Source organism: Pongo pygmaeus, chromosome 9, assembly GCF_028885625.2.
Source record: "Pongo pygmaeus isolate AG05252 chromosome 9, NHGRI_mPonPyg2-v2.0_pri, whole genome shotgun sequence".
In the NCBI taxonomy this organism is placed as follows: domain Eukaryota; kingdom Metazoa; phylum Chordata; class Mammalia; order Primates; family Hominidae; genus Pongo; species Pongo pygmaeus.
The window spans coordinates 134,250,972-134,274,655 of NC_072382.2; the positions used below are offsets into that span (position 1 = coordinate 134,250,972).

Here is a 23,684-nt window from a genome sequence, read left to right on the forward strand (position 1 = left end):
AATGGTTGGAGCAAGCTGCTGTGCAGAGATTGTCCATGGTTATGGTTGATAGCTTTTGGAGACCTGTTCCTTGCCCTTTGTTCCCATTGTTTCCCAAATTCATCCCAGACACTTAGAAAGCTGAAAGTAACCTGGGAGTTCATCTTGTTCTGCTTTTCTGTTTTACGCATGACTTAGGAACAGACAGCATCACAGTTTGTCTGTATCAGAGTCAGGACTGGAACCCCGTGTTCCTTGCTGCTAGCATTGACCGCCTTTCCACATCGGGCCACTTTTCCAGCACCTGCAGTTGCCCGGGGCTAAGGAAAGTGGGTGGTCTAAAATGTGGCTGTGAGTTGGCGCTCTGCCTAGCTGACCACTCTGTCCTTGTGGCTGTGTGTGGGGAAGGCAACTGGTGTGATGAAGAAGAAGCATTTCATATCGGTGCCAACAGCTGATTCATCTTGGACAATCACCTACCATGTTGTCACTCACACGTTTCTAGTCATTTCAGGTTTCAAACCACTCACCAACCCATTGTCTCCAGTTTTTGTCCTCTGCATTCTTTCAAAATTGCTTATATCCCATTTTCCTTTGCTCTTTGCTTGTAGGTATGAAATATATAAAAGATGTAGTGTGAGAGAAGCACGCTGTGAAGGGATCACAGGGGCAGAGTCAAAGAGGGCTCTCAGAAAACAGACTGACTGTCTGTGAGAGTAAATACAAATGCATGCCTGCAGATGGGGACTGTGTGTTGGGGAAGTATGAGTATACGGGTTGCAAATCTAAAAATTGTCCTTTACAAGAATGGGTTCAGAAGTAGATAGAAGAAAGGAGAATTTGATGTGGGAGATGGGTCCAAGAAGACTAATTGCTGATATGAGGCTCCATTTGGAAAGTCACCATGTCCACGATGGGTAGCCAGGTATTATGAGCTGGACTGCAGTAGGAGCAAAGTGCTCTGGCATGGGAATGGGAGTATATAGCCTCAAATCCCAGCACAAGCACTGATAAGCCAGGGTGTTTTGAGTTATCTGCCTAAACTCTCAATTTCCTCAAGTGTAAAATCACGATAAATATAGTACTTACTTCATAGAGTCACTAAAGGTGATAAAAAAGGAAAAACACGTAGTCTAGTGCCCTGTACACAGTAAATGGTTGGTAATAATTAGGCATAATTATGGGGGCATTGAGGACTAGGAAGAGCATCCCTGGCCAGGAGAAAGAGCAGGTCAACCAGACACTATCTGTCTGATCTTGTGCTGAAACTATTGCCACACAGTCATAGGATCAGAGAATTGTGCCTTGTAGGGACCAGAGAAACCAAACGTCTTATCCAAAATGCCTTCACTGATTAAAAATATAAAAGACCCACTGAGATTGACCTTCCCAAAGCCATTCAGCCAGCGAGCAGCATAGGGTGAGACACATACCCCTTCCTCTATGCCATGGCATTTCAATTCCTGACAGCTAAATTGTGGCTGTGACCAATAGGTTCTTTCCATCCCCACATACATTCACACATTCATTCATTCCACAAAGTTTTCCTGATGAGCTACTGTGTGTAGATCCTTGTATTAGGTCCTAGGGATTAAGCCAGGTATAGCCCCTATGTTCATGGAGCTTACAGGATAAAGAGAAAGAAATACTTTAAACAAACAAATTTTGAAATATTAAACAAAAACAAAATTACAACTAGAAGATAAAGTCTATAGAAACAAGGAATCTATCTGTTGAGTCACTGCTGTCTCCTGATCACATAGAACAGTGCCTGGCTTATAACAGGTCCTAAACACATGTTTGCTAAATGAATGCTACACAATGCCCCGTGTGAGTGCAGCAGTCAAAGGCACGGAATGAGTGGATGCAGAATGGGGGACTGGCCTGCTCAGAGAGGTCAGGAAAATCTTCCTTCAGGAAGGGATGCTGAATGCAAGTGTGTGCCAACAGGGTGAAGTGAGATAGGGTGGGTTATAGGGACCGTGAATGCTGGAGAGGAAGGGCACAGGGGACTTTGGAGGAAAGAAAAGAAGTCCAGTTGAGCAGTGACTCTGGCAGGCATATGGAGAGAAGAGGTGATAGCATGGGCCATGTCACAATAAGCGTTGGCAGGTGCCAGTAGAAACACAATAGTATTCAGTGAGTCATGCCGCTTTGATGAACATTGTCTTATTGACAATTCACAGTGACACTCTCATGTCCATAGGTCAGAAAATATCATCCTACTCAGCTGAGTAAACTCAGGCCTGTGGTTTTGGTTTGTGGTCAAATCCACACATCTAAACATAGCATTTATGGGATTCTTAATGTATACAACCTTATTTAATCCTGTCACCAGTCTTTTGAAGCAGGCGTTAATGTCCCAATAGCATATATGAGGGAAGGAAGGCTCAGCAAGTTTAAGTGAATTGGGATGTGAAGGCTGAATTGGGATGTAAATGTCTGCCTGTGCTATGGGCTGAATTGCATCCCTCTACTACTGAATGTCTGTGTTGATGCTCTAACTCCCAGTATGTCTGTATTTGGAGGTGGCACCTATAGGGAAGTAATTAAGGTTAAATGAGGTCATAAAGGTGGGACCCTGATCCAATATAGTTACTGTCCTTATCAGAAGAGACACCAGAAAGCTCTCTCTCTCTCTTTTTCTATGAGAATTCAGAGGAGAAACCATGTGAGGACACAGCAGCTCTCTACAAGCCACAAGGTGGGCCCTCACAGGAGCCACCTTGGCAGAAACCTGCATCTTGGACTTCTAGCCTCCAGGACTTTGAGATAATAAATGTCTGTTGTTTAAGCCATCCCATCTGTGGTATTTTGTTATGGCAACACAAGCCAACTAAGACAGTTTTGGTATACACTAGTTGTTATCTGCCATGACACACCTCTTTCTTAGTTAATGGCAGAGAGAGACAAGAAGGGCTATTGGGTTGTCAGTCCTGTGCCCTTCTCTGCATCATACTCCCTGCAACAGCAATCCCACCAACCATGGGGATAATGGCAGGTTGTGGCAAGGAAGTGACTCAATCCCACCCTATCCTCTCAGTGTTTTTAAGACCAAGGCATGGGTGTTCCTGGTCACTGGGGTGCAGGCAAGACTATACGTCTGTGAGTGTCTTGGATCTAGAGCTGTGAGCAGTGATAGTTGAAGAGCTGATTTCAGGTCTAGAAAATTCAAATGTCATCTCTTTGCATGTGAATGAGATTGACATCTTAGAACAGTAGGGTTGAGGGTCTTCCAGTTCTGGAAGCAGAGCTGAGCACCAGCTACTGCTTCTTCTAAATGCCTCAGCGACTGTGTAAGAATGTGTGTGAGTGCATGCATGCGTGTGCCTGTTTCTCTTTGCTGATGCTGTGGGCAAATGCCTCAATACCTAATACAGGGCTCCATTTCCAGGTCTCATCCAGTATCTATTCATTAGCTAAGTGGCCTTCAGTGTTACCAAGCTCTTTAGTCCTCCTTTCACTTACCTGTAAAATGGGGTTAATAACCTGCCTTGCACAGCCCTGACATGATGCCTAGAAACCAGTACGCATTTGGTAAATAGCAGATATTATGATTATGAATAATGATCCCAAGTACTTTTATTTTAAAATAAAGTTTTCAGAACTAAACCATTAGCCCTGTTTGCCTTGGGCTAAAAGAATAAAACATTCATAGTAGGGTGACATCCCCACCGAGACAGTTATCTATTAATCCAGTTGGTCTCTGGGCTGGGTTGCTCTTGGTGCTGCTGTGTGCAGAAATAGCAGAATAAGCATTCTTTTCAAAGGTGACCAAGTATAAGGTTCTTGTTTTGGCGGCAAAAACCCCTTCCCCTGAAACCCATAAAGCTATTCCACAGAGTGCATGTGAAAGCCATCATATTCTACATGCTTATTATCTAAACTGTGTAAACCAAGCCCCTTGAGGTCTATCTACCTCAGAGACATAAATTACAGAGGTGAAGCAGGCAAGCCTATTTTTGAAGTAGGCTAAAACTCAAAGGCATAGGCATTCAGGCAGGCAGAGGTAGGAAGGAACATGCTGTACCCACCTGCCACTGCTGATGAGGGGCTTATTTCTAAGACACACACAGCACAATGCACACACAATGCAGAGAGAAAACAAAAGACATAGATCACACATTTCAGATGGTTGGTGGACAAAGTTTAGTTAAAAACTTGTGTCTGAGGTACACGTGAAAGCTTGTGTCTGACGTACACGTGGAAACGTGGACACCCCTCTTCATCCTTCATCCTCTCATCCTACTCATTGGATGCTTTCCTCTAATCAAACCTCAGCAAATAAACAAATACATACACACATAAAGTATCACAACAAGCTGGCCCTGGCCCATGGTGTGAAATGTTGCAGAAGGATATGGATGCGGCAGTGTGGGAAAATGGAGTTAGGGAGACATGGGGGCTTTAAAGGAGGTCAGTCCTGGCTCCCAAGCCTTCTCCACCCATATGGGAGGGAAAGACCTTCAGAGAGGGTTTGCTGCTCCAGTTGTGGATAGAGCAGCCACCTGACAAGGTCTCAGACTACTACTCCATTCCTCCCCATGGATGAGAATATGAGATGCAAGCAACATGGGAATCATGATGAAAGCAGTTGACTTGGTTTAAAGCAACAAATATCACCCCCAGAATCAGAGACTACAACTACAGAAGGCATCTTAAAATTACACAGTTGAATTGACCCATGGTTCTATCTTCTTTATACAAACACCATTCTACCTGATTCACGGTTTGGTTTACTGCTATTGTAAGGGCAAACTTTGCCTTTTAATGACCATGAAATATAAATTACTGTGTAACTATCTCTGCATGGCATGCTAGGGGAATGGCAGGGAGAAGTATGTCTTATCTATAGGTGGTGGGTTGAGCAGGATGGATGGACACAGGCCAAGCAGATTGCAACTTCCTCCCTCCTGAGTCCCTCAAGCTTCCCCATGTGGCTGAGCCCACTGCATCCAGGCTTCCAGCACTCACCATACAATGTGATGCTGGCATTGGTGTTCCCAAGCTTGTTTGTGGCCACACAAGTATAGTTCCCATAATCCTTTTCTGAAACATTGAAGAAAGTCAGAGTGGACATGCGGCCTTTGTTTTCAATCCTCATTCCATCCAGGCCAGTGGCTAACCTGCAAGAGGGAAGACATTGCCATCAATTCATTCTACAAAGAGGCCCTCCTCCTCACTAAACTCTTTTCTCCAACTAACCTCATCCCTCAAACTCAAACCCTAAGAACTTCAGGGTCCAACAGGAGGAGAAGGGAAAGGATGCTCTTGCCCAACGGGATAAATGTACTGGCTTCTAATTCCCGATGACTGACATGTCTACAACCAGTCTCAGATTCAGAATCATGGTCAGTTCATTTTCTTCACTTTCCAGCCTCCTCCATTTTTTTTCTGGTTGTAAAAGGAGACTTTGTTACAAAAGAGGGCATAATACATTTCTGTTTTGCCTTATCTTTCCCCTTTTCTTCATCCTCATCCTTCTCCCATGTGGGGATAGACCATCAGCTCTGCTTCAGAACTGTCCAGGCGTCATTTAAAAGGTACCTGGTTTCTTCCTTGAACCACTGGAATTCAGCCATGGGAACTGCAGAGGCTTCACAGCTCAGGATGCCCTTCTGACCAACTGAAACACCAGTGTTCTTGGCTTTTGAGATATAGGGAGGATCTGTGGGAAACACACACACACATGCACAAGCATGCACGCACGCATACACAGAGTGATTTCATGAAACAGATGAAGGGCACAAACAGCCATTTGCTATGTAAATGGATTTCTTGTGACAACCCTCTTTCCCAGTGAAATAATCATTTATTTCAGGAAAAATAACTTCCTTGAAGATACTGCATTGACCCCAACCTCTTTTTCAGGCCTCCAAACCCATTCTCAGCTAACAATTCTCTCCATTTGCTGAAAACTCTGGCAGTCACAGGAAGACTCCAGGGACAAATGGCATGGAGGCCATGGTGGGCAAAGCCATCTGATGAAGCATTTTCCTGTTGGCAGCAACTTGGGTCCTTTGGAAAATGGCACTGCCATTACCAGATTGTCCACCTACTCCCTATGCTGCCTTTTCCCCAGAACCCCCTGGCTGCAGGTCCACTCACAGTTTACAGTGATTTTTACTTTCCGCACATCGGGTGCAGCAACATCGTTCAACGCGCTGCATTCGTACTCCCCAGACTGGTCTCGCTTGATGTCAGAGATCTCCAGGTACTCATCCTCACTTACAAAGCCCTGGCCTTCTGGGAAGAAAGAAGCAGACAGGAAACAATCAGGAAACTGTGTAACCAGGGACAGAACCATATTCACATCTAGACATTGTAGGAGGAGGAAGAGAAAAAGCCATCAGAATGGAGTAGGATATCAAGTCAAAGACATAGGGCATCATGTTGCTCAAAAGATACGGCAATGGAAGAAAGAAATTCTCTGCTTGCGTCTTGCATCAATGTATTTTCAGTCAAGTCACTGAACTTTTTTAGAGCATTTGGTAAGAAAACGTCATTATTTTTCTTATGTGATTATTGTGATAATTAACTCAGAGATGACATGATAAATACTTCAGTGCATTGCCAAACTGATATTTTAAAAAGAATTGTCATGATCAATAATGTAATAAAACTATGGAATAACTTTAGGGTATGTTACTGTGGAGCACATCTTAATCTTTCATTTGTAGAAATGTTTTTGTATGCAGAATACAAACTACTACTTGTAGAACGAATAAGTAAGCATTCTACCCTTTAATATAAATCAATGCAAAGTAGTTGGTTTTGTTTCACCTGTGTTGGAGAAGATAGAGTGAGAATGAATGAACGAGGAAGGACCCCACGATGGCTTTGTAATAGGTGCTCAATAAGCATTGACCAACACAAATGTGATAGCCCCAAATGCTGGATCTGTGGTTGCCAGAAGAGCCTAGTGGATTTAATACTCAATTTGGTGGAGCTCCCTGGAGGATTCATTCTCAGGTACTTGTGAAACTTGTCATTCATAATTCAAAATATTATGGGCTGCAAAATTTGTATTGCTTTTATGCCACCATTACAGGTTCTTGCAACAATCTGGCCTCTCCACCTTACCCCTTATCTTACCCCCTGTGGTTCAGTGCAAAGACAACAGACCCTCTGCTTCCATCACAAATGTTCTGAGTTCTGTCAAAACACTGAGATCCCATCAAAACCAAGATAAAGCCCGAGGATAAGGCACAGCCATTTGCGTTTCTTATTGGCCTGCAGTCCTGAGGGCCACAGTAGTTTTCAGGGCAACAAAAATGTTAGCTTTCGCCACAACCCTGTGCAAGCATGTTCTAATCCAATGGGTTTGGGTCCACCATGGGTGTGAAGCAGGAAGGTGTCTGTGGAGGGGCTGGGCCAGTGTGTAGCGCATACGGTGTGGAGCAGGAATGTGTCTGTGGAGGTGGGATGGTATGCAAGTGTATAGGGTGGGCAGCAGGAAGGTGAAAGGTGGCGACAGTGTGTAGGGTGTAGGATGTGCAGCAGGAATGTGTCTGTGGAGATGGGCTGGTGTCCAGGGTATAGGGTGGGCAGCAGGAAGGTGGAGGGGATGGGCCATTGTGCAGGGTGTAGGGTAGACAGCAGGAAAGTGGAGGGAGTGGGCCGATGTGCAGGGTATAAGGTGTGCAGCAGGAAGGTGTCCACGGAGGTGGGCCAGTGTGCAGGGTGTATGGTGTGCAGCAGGAAGGTGGAGAAGTTGGGCTAGTGTGTAGTGTGTAAGGTGTGCAGCAGTAAGGGTTTGTGGAGGTGGACTGGGGTATAGGGGGTAAGGAGGCAGGTACTTAGGTGCCCTGACTCTGCTCCAAGTCTGAGCCTTGGGGGCTTCCACCACCCACCTACCCATTTCCCCAGACTGTGTGCTTTCTGGCTCTTGCTGTCTTCCCTGCCTCCATGTCCTGCCCCAGGTCATGCCCACCCAGGCAGTACCATCAGTCTCTGGATACTGGCTACCAATCATCTAGTTATACAAATGTCACTGCAAATCAGCACCATTCTGTTAGTCCAATCTGTGCAATTCCATGGAGGAAATAACGCATTGGCTAGTGGGAGCAATCTGTCTGCCTGGCTACCCTCCTCAAACCTGGTCCTGGTGACAGGGTCCCAAAATGTACCCACAGATGTGAGGTTCAGAGTCATTGGGAAATCTGGGTGAACCCACATAAGGAGTGGCTGAAGGGTGCAGGGTGGAAGATCCTCAGAGTGAAGAAATGGGGTCTGAAACAGTGACCCACACACTCCCAGCCTAGGATCTGAGTGTCTCTCCTGAATGATGCTGCTCACCCCAGATGGTCCCAGGCACCAGACGGGAACTTAGACAATTTCAAGGAAGAAACTCCAGAGCATGGGCCACCTGGGTCTGGGTTAAGCCCGCATTTGCTGGATGGTGCTGCTGGATCAAAAGCCTCTACCACAGCAGACATAATGATCCAGGCTAGTTCATACACTAACTCTTCAAGGTGCATTACAGTTATGCAAACATTTTCTTGCCCTACTCCCTTTATTTCTCTATAGGCTAACAGAATATCATAGTGAAACGGATTCTGAGATTACCTTTTAAATGAAATTTAACAAAGAAAAATTAGTTGATCAATCTAAGCCTTTTTAAGGATTAAACAACAATGGAATCAAACATATCAAAATGATGTTCCAGACTCACCTCACCATTTTTTTTTCTCTGAAAGAAATAAATGTGGTAGGATAAGAAGCCTGAATTTCTACTACTATGACTCCATTATTTTTTCAAAATATACCACAGAGGATTTTGCCATGAGTAATTAAATTGCATTGCATTTAACCAAACACGTGGGCTACCTGCTGAGGGCCTGGCTGGAGTTTCAGGCAGGGTCAACGTTCCCCTTTCCTCAGAGAGAAGAAAGACCCAGATCACACTGCTTGGTGGACCTCAGCCAGATGCCTTAAAAGCTCCAGATAAAGTGAGATCCATGAATGCCAGTGGACTTAGAAATGTTGACCTACACATAGGCAGGGGATGGCTTCACAGAATGGGGAGGCCTGTGTGCATTTGCATGGGTAAGACAGGTCCTGCATCCTTCCAGTGGAATTACCAGATGACGTGGCAACCTCTGGAATGTGGGATTTCTTTCCACTGTCTGTGATGCTGTTTTTATGGGACAAGTTATGCAACAGCAGAAATGGAAGGAAGGAAGAAAAAGTGCATTTCGTGTAAAATGGGGATCGTTATAATACTACCTCATTAAGTGAGAAAATGAATTTTGTCAAGTTTGTACAATGTGCTTCTCAGATTTTAATTTGCATATAAATTCTTTAGAGTTTTGTTTTGTTTTTTTTAATATAGATTCTGATCCAGTAGGTCTGGAGTGGGGTCTGGGATTCCACGTTTCTGACACATGCCGAGGGGCTGCCTCCATGGCTGGGCTGGGGCCCATACCCTGAGCAGTGAAGCTGTGATGCAACATGCTGTGCCGTTCATGGGCTGTCTCCCACCCACACACGTGAAGACTTCTAGGGTCATCGTGTTAGGAAAATATACTAAGAGCCCCTCAGGCTGAGACCTTTGTGGAGCCTGCCCCTCCAAGGACTCACTGTCCTTGGAGTTTGGGGCTCAGTAGGCTGGCTACCTTGAGGCTGAGAATCAGGACGCATAGATTCTCCATGATCTTCCCACAAAACATGCATCCTCACCAAAACATGTTTCTTTGTTGAAAAAGGGAAAATGTTGTTGAAACTTCTCTCCATCTCAGACTCAGTGAAGGTGACTTACCTGTATTTTCTTAACTACTTTGAATGCTGGGTGAAATTTGTAAAGCAGAATGAATCTAGGTTGCTACATGCCTGGAGACCTAGGGAGCTGTAGGGCTGCCCTCTCCAGTTCTGGTTGCAATGTAAAATTCTGATTCCATGCTGCCGATAATGGGGCGAAGGCAATCAATGTTTTAATCCTCTTTACTAGCTGCCAGGAAACCAAATTGCTGACTATGAGTTAAAGGAAGGAAAATGGGCCGGGAGAAACAGATGAGGGAGGAACAGGATAGGATAGGAAGAAGAGGGAGGAGGAGGAAGGAAAGAAAGACAGAGGTGGGGTAAGCAAGATGGTCTGTGAGCCATTGGAAAGATTCTGAAGACATGTTCACCAAGGACTTTTTTAAAAAGGCTGTAAGACTGCAATATTTTCCCTGTCAAACAGGAACTGCAAGTCTGCTCAACAGTTTTGCTTTATAGCGAAATGTCCTGTAGTAAGACAATAACCCAGAGGCATTATGAACCTGCTCTAAGCACTCCAGCATCCCAATATAACAAGGTTGGAAGCAACAGAAAGCAGATTCTGAATCACTGGCAGAAATACATAAAAACTGAGGCTGTTTCCATGGAAAGAGTGCCTCAAAGAAGATGAGTTCAATTCCCTGCATTAGCAAAATTAAGATCTGCAAAAATACAAATGAGGCCATTCATCCGGGGATGTGGGGGTCGTTGCCTCAGATGCAGGATGCATCCTTGGGGATAGGATGAGCAAAAGCCTCAGGGTTCTGTGGATCTAATGGGGCTTCTTCAGTAGGAACACACATCCCAAAAGCACAGTCACAGAATACAAAGAGCATGAAACATCCACAAGCAGGGTCTGTTCTGCTAGAAATGGAGGAACAGACAGAAAAACAACTCGGGGGAGAAGGACCACTGGCTGGCCTGCTGGCTCTGACCTCACTGTACTTATTCTGCTCACATCCAGGATGAGCGAGGTGTTGTGTCAGACGCTGTGGTGAGGGAATGGGGGCAGAGACGATATGGAAAACAAGGACCTTCACCTTGCGTAGTCTGCAATCTCATGGGGCCAGGATTCAAAGTAGTTTATATTTTTCTGTATCTTAGGCTCAATGTTTTAGTTATTTGTCATTTCTAGATCCCTCAAGTAAGGTGTAGTGAGTCAAAAAGATTTATTAGAGCTGAAAGAAACCCAAGTGTTTGGGGATGAAAAAGATCAAACAGGAAATCCAGAGCAAAATATGGGGGGGCTTCCTGACCCACTTCTCTTTCATTTCTCCCTTTATGACCTTTTGTGCCAGCTATATCTCAGCCATCATTCTTGTATCCAATTTTCCTGTTTATTGCCTCAGCCAATTCCTTAGAGTTATAAAGTTAAAAGAACCATGAGGGGTCAAAGATTTTAGCCTTCCACTTTTTTGGATTATACAAAGTCCTGACAGAATATCTTGTCTTCTCTCTGAATACCTCTGGGGAAAATTTTAGGAGGTGAAGATAGGGTTTGGCAGTGTCCCCACCCAAATCTCACCTTGAATTGTAATTATCCCCATGTGTCAAGGGCGGGGCCAGGTGGAAATGAGTGAATCATGGGCGCAGTTCCCTCATACTGTACTCTTGGTAGTGAAGAAGTCTTATGAGATCTGATGGGTTTATAAATGGGAGTTCCCCTGCACAAGCTTCTTGCCTGATGCCATGTAAGATGTCCCTTGCTCTTCCACTATGACTGTGAGGCTTCCCCAGCCATGTGGAACTGTAAGTCAATTAAACCTCTTTGCTTTATAAATTACCCAGTCTTGGGTATGTCTTTTTTAGCAGCATAAGAACAGGCTAAAACAGGTGACCTATCACTTTGTTGGTCTATTCACAGTAGGCAAAAAAATAAAAACCAAAAAAAAAAACTTGGTATTGAGGCAATCCCCATCTGGTTTCTCCATTTGGAATGATTAAAAGTCACCTCTAAGCATCCCCACCCTGACTGTCCTTCTAGGTTTGCTGTCTAGGGCATGGCTCTACCTGCAGAAGCTGCGCTGAGATAAAATGCCAGCACCTGTTGCAGCATGCACCAGACCTGCCAGGAGGTAACACACAGAGGAACATTTCTGGGGGCTTGTGCTACCAAGGAAAAGAACAACAGGAGATGAGAGCAGTGAGGAGGATCTAGGGTTTCAGGAGGCAGCCACACAGGGAGGACAAGGTGTGGGGGAGGGGAAGTGGGAGGAGCAAGAAAGCAAGAGGGAAATGAGCTGCCAGAAGGAAGCCAGTGGGAGTGGGCAGAGGGTGGCCACCCAGGGGTCTTTTTGGCTCACATGGTTGGGTTTCTGGGAAAACAAGAAAAGGAGTTTCCCTGCTGCCCAGCAAGAGAGACTATTACAGATGATCCTGATCAATACTGAATTTGCAAAGTTGGAATCAAATGTCCAGGTGATTGACGATCAAATGCATGCCTCTGGCCTATAAAGCCACTACTAGGCTGCCTGAACCATCTTAGAAACAAGACTTTTGCCCACTCTCAAAAGCTATGTCGCAATTCAAGCTGTCAAGGAACACAGATTTTATTTCTGTAAGGGAAGAACCATGTTTGTAAATATCTGCTGGACATCCCGTCATGGACATCTGGAGCAAGATAGACCACAGGAAGGAGCTAAGGCTGTCTGAAACTGCCTCCTCCCCATGGCTTCTTGTCCTTGACGTGTGCAGGGAAAGGTACAGACTGTCAAAAGTTCCTGAGGAGACATGTGCCTGAATCCTATCACTCATCTTTCTTTCCCTCCAGGATTTTGCCTAATGGAACATAATCACAAAACTGAGCTACGAGCAGATCAAAACATCAGCTGGACTACAATCCCCACTTGGGATCCAAGGCTGACATGAGGTTCTTGCCTTTCTCTCTGAGAATTAGAGACAGTGGGGCTTTCACAGTAGATTGCTTGACTTTAGTACTCAGTCACAGGCTCCAAGCGGACCCGAGAGTACGAGCTGTGCCGCAATGCAGAGTCTGGGGTAAGGAGGACGCCAGACCCAGGTAGCAGGCCAGGGAGGGGATGGAGACACAGGAGTGATGCCTTCACTTCTAGATGGCAGCCTTATGTCTTCTTAACTAAGCCCAATAAATGCCCGAGCAACCACTTTACCATGACGTTGGTCATCCGCCTCCCATGGGGGAGGAAAGAGTGGACAGGGTGGAGGAAAGCTGCCCTCTAGAAACCTGTGAGGGTTATGAATAGGACTTCTCCTTTTATCCTAGAGATCTCCTGGCATTCTTCTCCATCACATACCTCCTGATGTGACAGCCCCCTTCTTTTGAAGGATACACATCAGAAACATGCTTGAATTTGGAATTACGGTAGGATTTTAGCATTTGGGATCCAGTATGGCTCATATAACCTGAGTCTTGTACTGTTTACCCTTCTTCCTAGTCCATTGTCCAAGTTGCAAGCACCCTGAGTAGATGTCACATCTTCTACTTCCTTAAATCCTTACAGCAGCTAACATAGGCTAAGCACACAGTATGTTTTCACATTATGCCTGATGGCTAGGTTTGAAAACTTAATCCCTGCAGAACTCCGCCTCTCCCTCTCCTATTTAATCCACTCTCTTTCTGCCAGGCTCTGCTCCACATTTTCTGCCTCCCACTCCGCCCCCCGCCCCAACGTCCAATCCTTGACTCTCCTTAGAACCCTACTGGCAACAAGCAACTCTGAGCCCGCCCTCCTTAATTACACCAAGGAGTGTGGACAGCAGTACATTACATCCTTGCCTGCTCCCAACTTCCAGATTTGTTACCTTTGCCACATTGGAGTTAATGAAAAGTGTGATAAACCCACCGTTTCATTTTCCTTTAATTAATACAAGCAATTGAATTGTGCTAAAGTCATTTTGGTTTGGAGGCCAAGCCCCTGGTCAATATCTCACTTGCTGGCGGTGACAGAAGCTCTTTGTTTTGGGCTCAGAAACCTTTCTCAGGCTGTGGCCACCAGGACCTCCTCTGCGGGAGGAGTGGCTTGCCCCCATCCAGGGCGGCCATGCTGGCTGCCTTCCCTGAGGCTGACAGTAAGTTGGCTAATCACAAGGTCAATGTGTTACCGTGAAAGTTAACTGTGCTTCCAGTGGGGGAAGGAGTACATTAATAAAGATCTCCATAGCTGGGGGCTCAGAGGAATTCCCTGGCAGGGGTGAGTTTTCTAGATCCTCCCTTCCATGCATGTGTGAGAATGATGGAAGTGTTTAATGCCCCTCACTGTGAGACTGGGAGTAGCCGAGGATGACACAAAGGCAAAAGGATTCAAGTGACTCCTCCAGTACAACTGTCCCCAAAGAGAAACTCTCATATACTGGGGCTCTTGAACTCTTTACCAGGAAAAGTTAAAGAGGAGAGGACCTAAAGCGTTTTGTCTTGTAGGTGGAGGAAGAAGAAGGAATGGCAATGAAACTCTCTGAAATCAGGTTTAAGAGGACACACCTAAAATAGATGTTCTCATCCCTGGCGGGTCATGAGACTTACCCAAGGAGCACTTTAAAAATAGACTCTTGTGTTCATGCTTATGAATTGGTGAACATGGTCTGGGGTGGGGGGTCCCAGCACCAGCGTCCTCTAAAACTTCCCAGGGGACTCTAATGTACAGTCAGGGATGAGAATTCAGGGTTGGTAAGTTGAGGACTCCTGTTGCTTTAATTTTCCAAGTTCCAGTTCCACATGTGTGCTCCCAGGCTTCCTCTGCTGAGACGCCATTCAGAGTCAAGGAGTGTATGAGGATGTGCACACCTTACAGTGTGCTCAGATCTCCTGTCGACTGTCAGCTTCTTTGCAAAATATACCATCATGATGTCAACAGCAGCAGCTTTATTGTAGGCGGGTCAGGAAAAAGAAATCTTGTGGTGGGGTAGGGTGGTGATAGCCAGGTCAGTCTCCAGCGGCTAGGGATCTCCAGATAGTCAAACGAAGAGCATGAAGACAAGAGGCTTCTTTCCAAAGCAAAGTGAAGAGATGCGTTTAGCTTGGCTCTGCTTGTGTCTTTTTTTTTTTTTTTTTTTTTTTTTTGAGGTGGGTTCATTATGTGTGGGAAGAATCAAGACACAAGATATTTAGGATCTGGATGATACCGTTGACTCATTGGGAGTGGTTCTGAGTGAGTGTCACAGAAATAGCCAGGGTACCTGTGAGGATGTGGCACATTCCCTCTAAATGAAAGTGCAGTGTGTGTGCCAGAAAAGGAAGAGAGGAGCTAGACAGAGAGAGGCAGAGGAGGGAGGGAGGGAGGGAGGAAGAGAGAGAATGAGGATGCAAAACACTAGAATTCCATACAAGCAGACAAATGACTGAGGATAGAAGCTTAAATCCATTTGATGAGCAGAGTAGCTTATTTGGGCCAAAAAAAGTCGCTAGCATTTTTATTCTAAAAAGTATAAAAAATAAACTGAAACTAACAGTTCAGACCCAAACAATGCAGGGGTAGAAGGAGAAAAATCATTATTTTTACATAGTAGAGCTTAAACAGCTAAGTTATTGACAAAATATTTAAGGACACTTGAGAAGTTTTTATTTATTTTACACGTTTTCCTCTTATGATTATGATTATTTGGATTCTAAACCAACAGGGATACTTTAGTATCAACAAGTAAAAGTGAAATGAGTTCTGAGAAGTAAAAGTACTGCTTTAAAAAAAAAACCTTCATAATTAAACAACAGCATTTTTTTTAGAAACCTGATCAATGCATGGAAGGAGACACTGCCTCTTTCATTTACAATGTCTTAAGAAAGTTGCCTTAACCTTGTCTGCAGCAGCCTACTCAAGCAGAGCCAGTCACCCAGGTCCAGTTTCTTCAAGAAGGCTATATTTTTGTAGTATAGGAGTGTCTTGTGCCCTGGCGTGGTCAGTGGACCGCCAATACTGTGTTACCTAAGGGCGCTTTGGCAAAGTGGCTTCTTGAGCCCAAAGCAGACCTACAGGGCTGGTGTCTGTGAGCAGATGGGCAGTATACAAAACCTTCAATTAGTTACAACATCAAAGCAAGTCCTTTGCCCTTTGCTTGCCTTTGGGGGAATTAAAACTTTCCTTCTAATGCCAACTGCATCTGACTTGTTTTCCCTGAGGATTAATTTATTTGTATAGCAGTGTCAGGAATGCCTTTGTTGTTTTCCTAAGTTGGGTGGACCCATAGTTAGGTTTTCCTGGAATAGTGCCAGTTGACACCTGTCTTCCCAATGTACTTTTTTTTTTTTTCTTTTGAGACAGAGTCTCACGCTCTCTTGCCTAGGCAGGAGTGCAGTGGCGCAATCTTGGCTCACTGCAACCTCCACATCCTGGGTTCAAGCAATTCTCCTGCCTTAGCCTCCTGAGTAGCTGGGACTAGAGGTGCACGCGCCATGCCCAATTAATTTTTTTTTTTATTTTTTATTTTTTAGTAGAGACAGGGTTTCACCGCATTGCCCAGGCTGGTCTCGAACTCCTGAGCTCAGTCAATCCACCTGCCTTGGCCTCCCAAAGTGCTAGGATTACAGGCGTGAGCCACCATGCCCGGTCGACAGCGTACTTTTTAACTGTCACCTTTCATTCTTTAAAGTACACTGGTCTGGATCATAAATCAGGTGGCCGACATACTCCTAGCCTACTGAAAGGTCTGCTGTCAGGCCCTAGGGCCTTAGCTACTGGTGGCATCTTACTCTGTGCCTGGGGCAGGCCCAACACTCAACCTTCTTAAGAGAGGCAGTGGCTTAGGACCAAATAGGGTGTGGCCGCTCCAATGTAGGACTCTGCTGGACTGATGGTCAAGAAAGATCCTGTGTGCTCTCTTTCTCCCAGAGCTCCAGGCTCATCAGCTATACTCTTCTCTGGAAGACAGACAATTGCAGCTGGTTGGAGCCTAAGCCAACCAGAGAGGGAATCAGCACCGCAGCCCCCAGGAGAAGGAAAGCCAGCAACGGCTCAAGGGCTCCTGGCTCAAAGTCCTGGCAGACCAAGTAGCAGACCTTCCCCTTTCTGAAGTGGTTGGGATGGCCCAGAGCACTGAAAGAAATAGTCCTAGGGTCTTTTCAGGGTATTGGGGAAATGCCCTTTTGAGGAACGGCACAGCCCAGTTTCTGCAGATGAAGCCTTGATGCAGCCTGACTCTTCTTACTTCCTCTCTTTCTTTCCTTTTATTTAATGCTGTCTCTTTTATTCTTTCCCTATATTAGTTCCTGGCATCACAGCTGTTTAACAATGATGCCAACCATCAGCATTCATCAATATTTTCAAAATACTTGTATTAGCTTGTAGGCAAAGTACCCACTAACCCAGGCAGCACAATTGGCGTGCAAGCCACAACCGGAGACATCCTGCACACTTCGCAGAGCATAAAGGTCTGAGCTCTGAAGCGTCGTGGGGAGATAGCATTGCTCATGCACTGGGCCCTAGTGTACACTGAGAGGGAAGGAGTAGGAGCTGTGCACCCAAGGGGCGAAATCTCCACTGGGGGCAGGGATCCCTTTGAAAACGTACCTGTCAAGGGCTCTCCTCATCTGCACCTTGTGTTATTCTAAGTAAGTCTGTCTCCCTCTTACCATCTACCTCAGACTATGATAAGCTGACTTCTCACCAAAGGCATCTGTCTTGCTAGCTTCCCTTCTTAGCCTAGTCACCCAAGAAGTCACTATATGACCTTCTGTGACTCATGCTAACAGTAGAACTCAAGGAGGAAACCACTGAATTCGAGATCAGAAGACCGAGGATCTAATCCCAGTTTTGTCATGAATATGTGATTTTCAGTAAGTGTTTTCAGCCCTTAAAACCTCAATTATTTTTTCTGTCAATACAAACATTGCATCGGATGAACTCCAAGGTCACTATCCGTTTTAATGTTTTATAACCTTTCATCACCTAGCAATATGGTCTATGACTAAGGATCCCAAATAATTCCTTAAGTTCTGGAAATCTGATAATCATGGCATTGATGGGCTGAGTTCCAATCCAGGAGCTCAGGGTCACTGTCCCACAAAGCAGCATAAGGTCTCTGCAGAGCTGGCCCAGGCCACACTGGCTTTATTTGAGGTCTTGACAGTCCACACACAAAAATAGAGACAACATGACAATTTCAAGGTAGCTCTCATCTGTCACTGTGCTTTAGCTGCTTGGTGATGGGGAGGAAAGAGAGGTTTTGACAATTATGAAGGACTATGTGTGTCTGAACGTAATGTCTTGTGTTAATGGGGGAAATTAATTCTTTCCTTTCCTTTCTAAGACTCTATTCATGTAGATCTTGACAAGTAGCTGTTCTTTCCTCCCTCTCCTTGATGGGTAGACTGGAATAATGTCTCATAGGTATAACTAATCATCCACTTAGATGATTTGAGGCCCATTTTCATGCATCTGAGGGTACACTTCAAATGCAGGAAAATGATGCTTCTACCTACTTTCTGTCCTCCTCGCCTTTACTAAAAATATCCCTTCTTAGTTACATGGCTCACTTCGCTAATCCTTCCCAACCAGATACAGAGCAACCAGGAAAGGGGCTGCTGGGACAGTGAAGACAATTCCCGTATGATGCCCAAACTTTCAGCTTTACATCAACTGTTATAAACGTACTGTGACTACGGCAGCTCAGCACCGATGGGTTCAGAGGTGCCAAATGGAAGCCGAGGAGGCCAAGGTTTCGGCCTTTGCTCTGCCACTAACTAGCCAGGACCCCTGAGCAGGCCACTTTACTTCATCCAGCCTCAGTTTCTTTATCTGCAAAATGAGGGGATCCTGCCAGCTCATTTCTTAGGTCGCTCAGCCACTGCTGTTTCCTGGCTCTTTTCATGATGGTCTTTCTGGACCAGAAGATCGAGATTCTGTGCACTCGCCCCCAATCCTTGGACAGCACTCAACATTTGATTTGGGCTCAGAGCTTCTAGGAAGTGAAGTTTGGAGGTGTGAGTTCTGTTTCTGCCCCAGAAACCTGGGCTGGCTCTGGTTCTGGGAGATGGAACCTTGAGCACGCCGTCATGTGACATGGTGGCTGCAGCCAGGGCTGGTCGTCCTCCAAAGCTCCCTGCCCAGGCCCCAGGGGAGACCCCTGCCCTCCTTGCTGGGTCTTTATGTGCTTCCTCATCACCACACTCAAGGCCTTGATCAAATAAACACATCTGACCTATTCCTAGATTGTTTCCCACTAGCCCAGAGTAGTTTATCAGTTTTGTTTTTGTTGCCTTAGGAAACACGGAGCCTCCGTCTTCTTGGCAGACAATGTCACTGTGAGGGAGAAAGACAAAGAGGATTGGAAGGTGACTAGGGCTCCAACAGAGCAGGCCTGGACTGCAGGATCATGGATAGAAACAGGTAGTTTGGAAGAGGCTGCTGCACAGGTAACCACATGGGGCGGGTGCTGGAGCCTGGTGCCTCAACAGTGGTGTCTGCAGATTTTTAGGGCTGCCCATAGAGGTGCCTTCTGCAGAAAATGAGTCATGATGGAGAGACAGCCACCTTTCCAATGCAGTGAGCTTACTCTACTTCTGCTGGACTCTAGAGGGTTGTTTTTTTTTTCAATTATAGAATATTGTATCCTGAGAGTAAGTCATGAAATTAATGTAAATAATAGTGTGATATTTATTGCTTTCTGCACATACACAGACAGACACACAAGTGTTATAAATGCATGGCAGTAAAGAAAGTAAGATGCAGGGTGATTCTTTTCAAACTTTCCTCACCATTGAGGAAGTAACACCACACTAGGCTTAGGAGTGATTATGACTTTCTGTGTCCATTTGGATAAATTGCGTAACCACCCTAGGCTTCTTGTTCTATCATTAGTTAAAATAATGGAGTGGGGTTTGATGATTTCTAAAAAGTGTTAGCTCTAATTTTCGATAGTAGCTGGTTGAAAAGTCATATGTGTTCCTTCCAACCATTGACTCAATGTGTGTGTGTGTGTGTGTGTGTGCATGGGTGTGTGTATGTGTGTATAAAGAAAAACAGAGCTAAATAAGGAATAAATCTCACCTAGACTCTCATGAGAAGAGACAAAGCAATAAGAAAGCCCAAAGAGGCTTGAGCTTAGCAAATCAGAAGGTAATTCATCTTGAGAAGAAAACAAGTGATATTTACATTATTAAATCACAATTACAAAGCAAATCAGCTGCAGAAGAGAAGAGACCATTTCCATCAATTATTACTGAGCTGAACATAATTTTTCTATCACCAGCAGATTGTAAATGGGGGCTTCAGCTCATCCAGGAACTCTTTTATCATAGGAGTTATTAATCGGGTATTAACTTTGTCAAATTAGCAAGGACACTGACGAGATGGTGAGGGAAGCAGGAAGGGTATAGGGCTGGGGCGGGGGATGGGGGGGGCAAATGGGAGGACACAGCAGGTGAATTCCTGAGACCACAGAGGCACAGAACACTCTAGAAGGTCTGGGATCAGTCCTTTATGCAACTGGTTTGGCTGCTGTGTTGAAGAAAATACCCAGCTCTGGGGTTTTCAGTCCCAAAAAGTCAACACATGAACAGGTAAAAATAAAAAATAGCACCTTCTTGAATGGCAATTCCATTCCTCTTTAGGAGTGCTGAGGGGATGCCAGGATGCTGCACAGCTCTAGGTGAGGGGTGCAGCTCTGCTGCTGCCCCTGCTGTGGGGCCTCCATGAAGGGCCCTAAAAGTCTGAGTGCTCCCGACTGGGTGGAAGGTGTGGGCCATCCATCCCATCAGAACCTCATGTAGATTGGTGGAGAACAAAAGCAGAAACAAAAGACTTTTTGTGTGTGTGTTCCATCAATGTGCTGTGGTTCCTTATGGGTCTCAGTAAAAACTGTTATCAATGCAGTAACTTTCTAGGTTTTTTGTGCCCCGTTTTCTCTCTTCCTCGGTCTTACCAGTTCCTCAAACTCTGCCCTCACTGGATTTCTGTGCAGTACAGAGTAGGTTTCAATTCCCCTAAACCACTTTGCTCCCTCTCTGGGTTCAATGTCATGCTCCTCCGTTGTCACAGGACAAGCTAGGCTATTGGATAACTGATTTGTGTTCTGTTCTCAAAGCTGTAGAAGAATGGAAGGAATGAGAAACATTTTCCCTGCCCCATCCCCAAAAAGGTGGCAGGCCCTGCAAATCCTCAATTCTTAGCTTCTTGCCTCAGAGTTGTTAATGACTTTTGTGTCATGGGGTCTAAAGCAGTTGCTAGGCACCCAGAAGATTATTACTATTCAAGCTTTTGTTTCACAGAAACAAGCAAACAGAGTCTAGGCTCACAGAGGTGGGTGGGCACCAAGCTGGGGGAGGATGAAAGGTCCAAAGCTTGGGTTTGTGAAGGAGTCCCCACCAGTGGCAGACTACCTGTCATTTCCCAGGATCTCCAAGGCAGACCTCCAGTCAGCGACAGCACCTCACACTGGGTGACGACGAAGCTGGATCTAAAAGCTGTGATCCACCAGCCTGCCCTCCCTCCCTCACTTCCTTCCTTCCTTCCTTCCCTCCTTCTTTCAGCCTGCCTGCCTGCCTGCCTGCCTTTTTTCCTTCCTTCCTGCCTGCCTTCCTACTTTCCTTCCTTCTTGCCTTCCTTCCTTCTTCACCTCCTTTTTTCACATCCTCCCTCACTTCCTTTGTTCCTTCACTCAACAAACATTTTTGAACTCTTACACAATAAGCCTACCACTAAGGACTAAAAACTAAAGACCTTTCCTCAGCATTCTGTATACCCCAGTGAGGAAAGACAGTCTCCCAAAATATGACTCAGATTGAATTTCTCACCAGCCAGACGGGCAGCCTGAGCAAATCAACTATGAACACAAACATTCTTATAAGTGAGATTTCAGACATAGAAATAATAGGTGTCATTCATATACCACCCCTTCTCCTTTCCCCTGGACATGTCTGACCTTGCTTATAAGTCTCCTCTGTATAGTCTCCCTGCACCATGCCCACATCTTGTAAGGGATTGTCTTATTCAGTCTGCCTAGAGTTGCTCAAAGTTGAAGGTGCCCTCTATTTCCCACTGGGGTCTTGACTATTATGACTTCCTTGACTCTAGGGTCTTTGTTAGATGCCCCTAATCTGGGTTCCTGTAGAACCTACATTTATCTTCGCATTTGTCATGTTAGAGCAGTAATTCTCAACCTGGTAATTTTGTCCCCAGGATACATTTGGCAGTGTCTGGAGACAGTTTTGGTCTTTATGGCTGAGGTTAGGAAAGCTGTACTACATTGCACAGGACAGTCTCCCTTGACAAATAATTATCTGACCCCAAGTATCACTAGCACCAAAGTTGAGAAACCTGCACCAAAATGTAAATGCGTATTGAATCACTGACATCTCCCACTAGAGAGAAGGAAGCTTGATGACTACAAAGACCATCCATTTCATTCCCAGAGGCATCCCCAGGGCCTGGTGTAATTCCTAACACATGATCGGGCCCCACAAAAGGACTGCAGAAAAATACAAAGAACGAGTAAGTCCATTCAGCAATGAAATGCAGTGCCAGTCTTATATCATCTAATTGTCTAGTGCTGAGGGTAAGACTGATTACTCATAACTAAATATAAGCTTAGCAAGAAATAACCCAAAAAATGCATGGTGATTAAGCCCCTCAGCAGGGTTTCAAGGACAGAGCAGATACTATTTAGTTGGTTGGGGGTGGGGCTGGTACAAAGAAACATAGCTCTGGCTACAGGCAGTGCTCAAAGAAGCCTTGAAATGTTCTCACTTCAGCAGGCAGAACTGGGATGGCACAGAGGGTAGGGACACAACATGGACATGGTGAGGAGGAAGAGACATTCTGGAAATCACACTGCAGGTTATTTCCTTACTGGTACTACTTTTCTGAGGAACGTTGCTGATGATTCTTGGCTAAGTGGATTCTGGTTACAGAAGACAATTCTGCCCTTCTAAGTGAACTCAAGGAAATTGCAGTCATGTGGCAACTGCTATTTTCATGTTTTGCCTTCTCAATACAGTTTGTCACTTCTATATGATTAGCAAGGAAAGATGCCTACTATGTGCACAACACATGCTAGGTTTTGGGGGGGGAGGTTAAGAAACCAGGACTGGCAAATAGACATCATTCAACATGTATCTATTGCATCGAATCCTGCAAAGCATGTTGTTTCTTAATTGGTCTCATTTGTATGGTCTATAATTTTAGACTTCAAAGGATGAGAGGGTCACCTTTAGCTTTCATTGCTAGTTTTACAGACCCAGCTTCTCCCAGGTCATAACTTCTTCCTGGGAAATGAGGTCTGAGAAAATCAGCGTTTGCATCCAATCCTGGGAGAGGTGAGCAACAAGAGAACTAATCTGAAAAGTGTGATGGTGGAAGCCTGATTTGGAAGGGTGAGGACCGATGCTCAGTGAGCCAGAGCCCACTCTTCTGAGGTCAGGCTTCAGTGGGCTAATATCTCATCAGGAGGCACCAGGCCCCTCACTATCCTGCGGTAACAGCCCCTCCACTGCGGAGATGCTCCACTGCCTCTTCCACACACTGCTCACCGCGATAGCCTCGCAGAGGGCTCCCAGCTGAGGACAGAGGGCAGATGATGGGAGAAGCCAGCACCCAGGGCCTTGAGGAACATGGCAGCAGCCATGTTGAATAGGGTTTGTGGCTTTCTGTAACCTATTAAATTTTGCCCGTTACGGAGAGGAGAGAAGAGCTGCCTTCAGATCCAATCAAACCCACTCTATGGGAAACAGGATGAACTGACTTGGAAAACCACGCCAGCACATAAATTGCTTCATAACTGCAGGGACATATAATATCTGCACACAGCCAGTATGCACACCCCCTAGAAAGGATGTGATTTTCAGTCTAAAATGTCAATTTATTTTTTTCAGTAGGGTTTAATAATCATGCTCTGACCCTGGACTGAATAAACATGTCAGGGGCATTGCCAGTATAACATCTGACTCAAACTTTTCCTGTGAAACATTGGTAATTTCATGAACAGAGTATGAGACCATTATAATAGAATGTATCACATAAACTTGGATATATTACAGGTCAAAC

General features: G+C 45.3%; 1 protein-coding gene across 6 annotated transcripts in view; it reads right to left on the reverse strand.

Annotated features, from left to right (window-relative positions):
* OPCML (opioid binding protein/cell adhesion molecule like) overlaps positions 1-23,684 on the reverse strand; it is a 1,131,176-nt gene that overhangs the window by 16,190 nt on the left and 1,091,302 nt on the right. For 2 of the 6 annotated variants that reach the window (XM_054439370.2, XM_054439372.2), the window contains 4 exons: positions 6,088-6,225; positions 5,527-5,647; positions 4,954-5,105; positions 4,014-4,040 (listed from right to left, as the gene is read on the reverse strand). In XM_054439370.2, coding sequence (XP_054295345.1) covers positions 4,014-4,040; positions 4,954-5,105; positions 5,527-5,647; positions 6,088-6,225 — 438 coding nt within the window. The remainder of the gene's footprint in view (positions 1-4,013; positions 4,041-4,953; positions 5,106-5,526; positions 5,648-6,087; positions 6,226-23,684) is intronic. The other 4 variants (XM_054439375.2, XM_054439373.2, XM_054439371.2 and 1 more) reach the window with 3 other exon arrangements.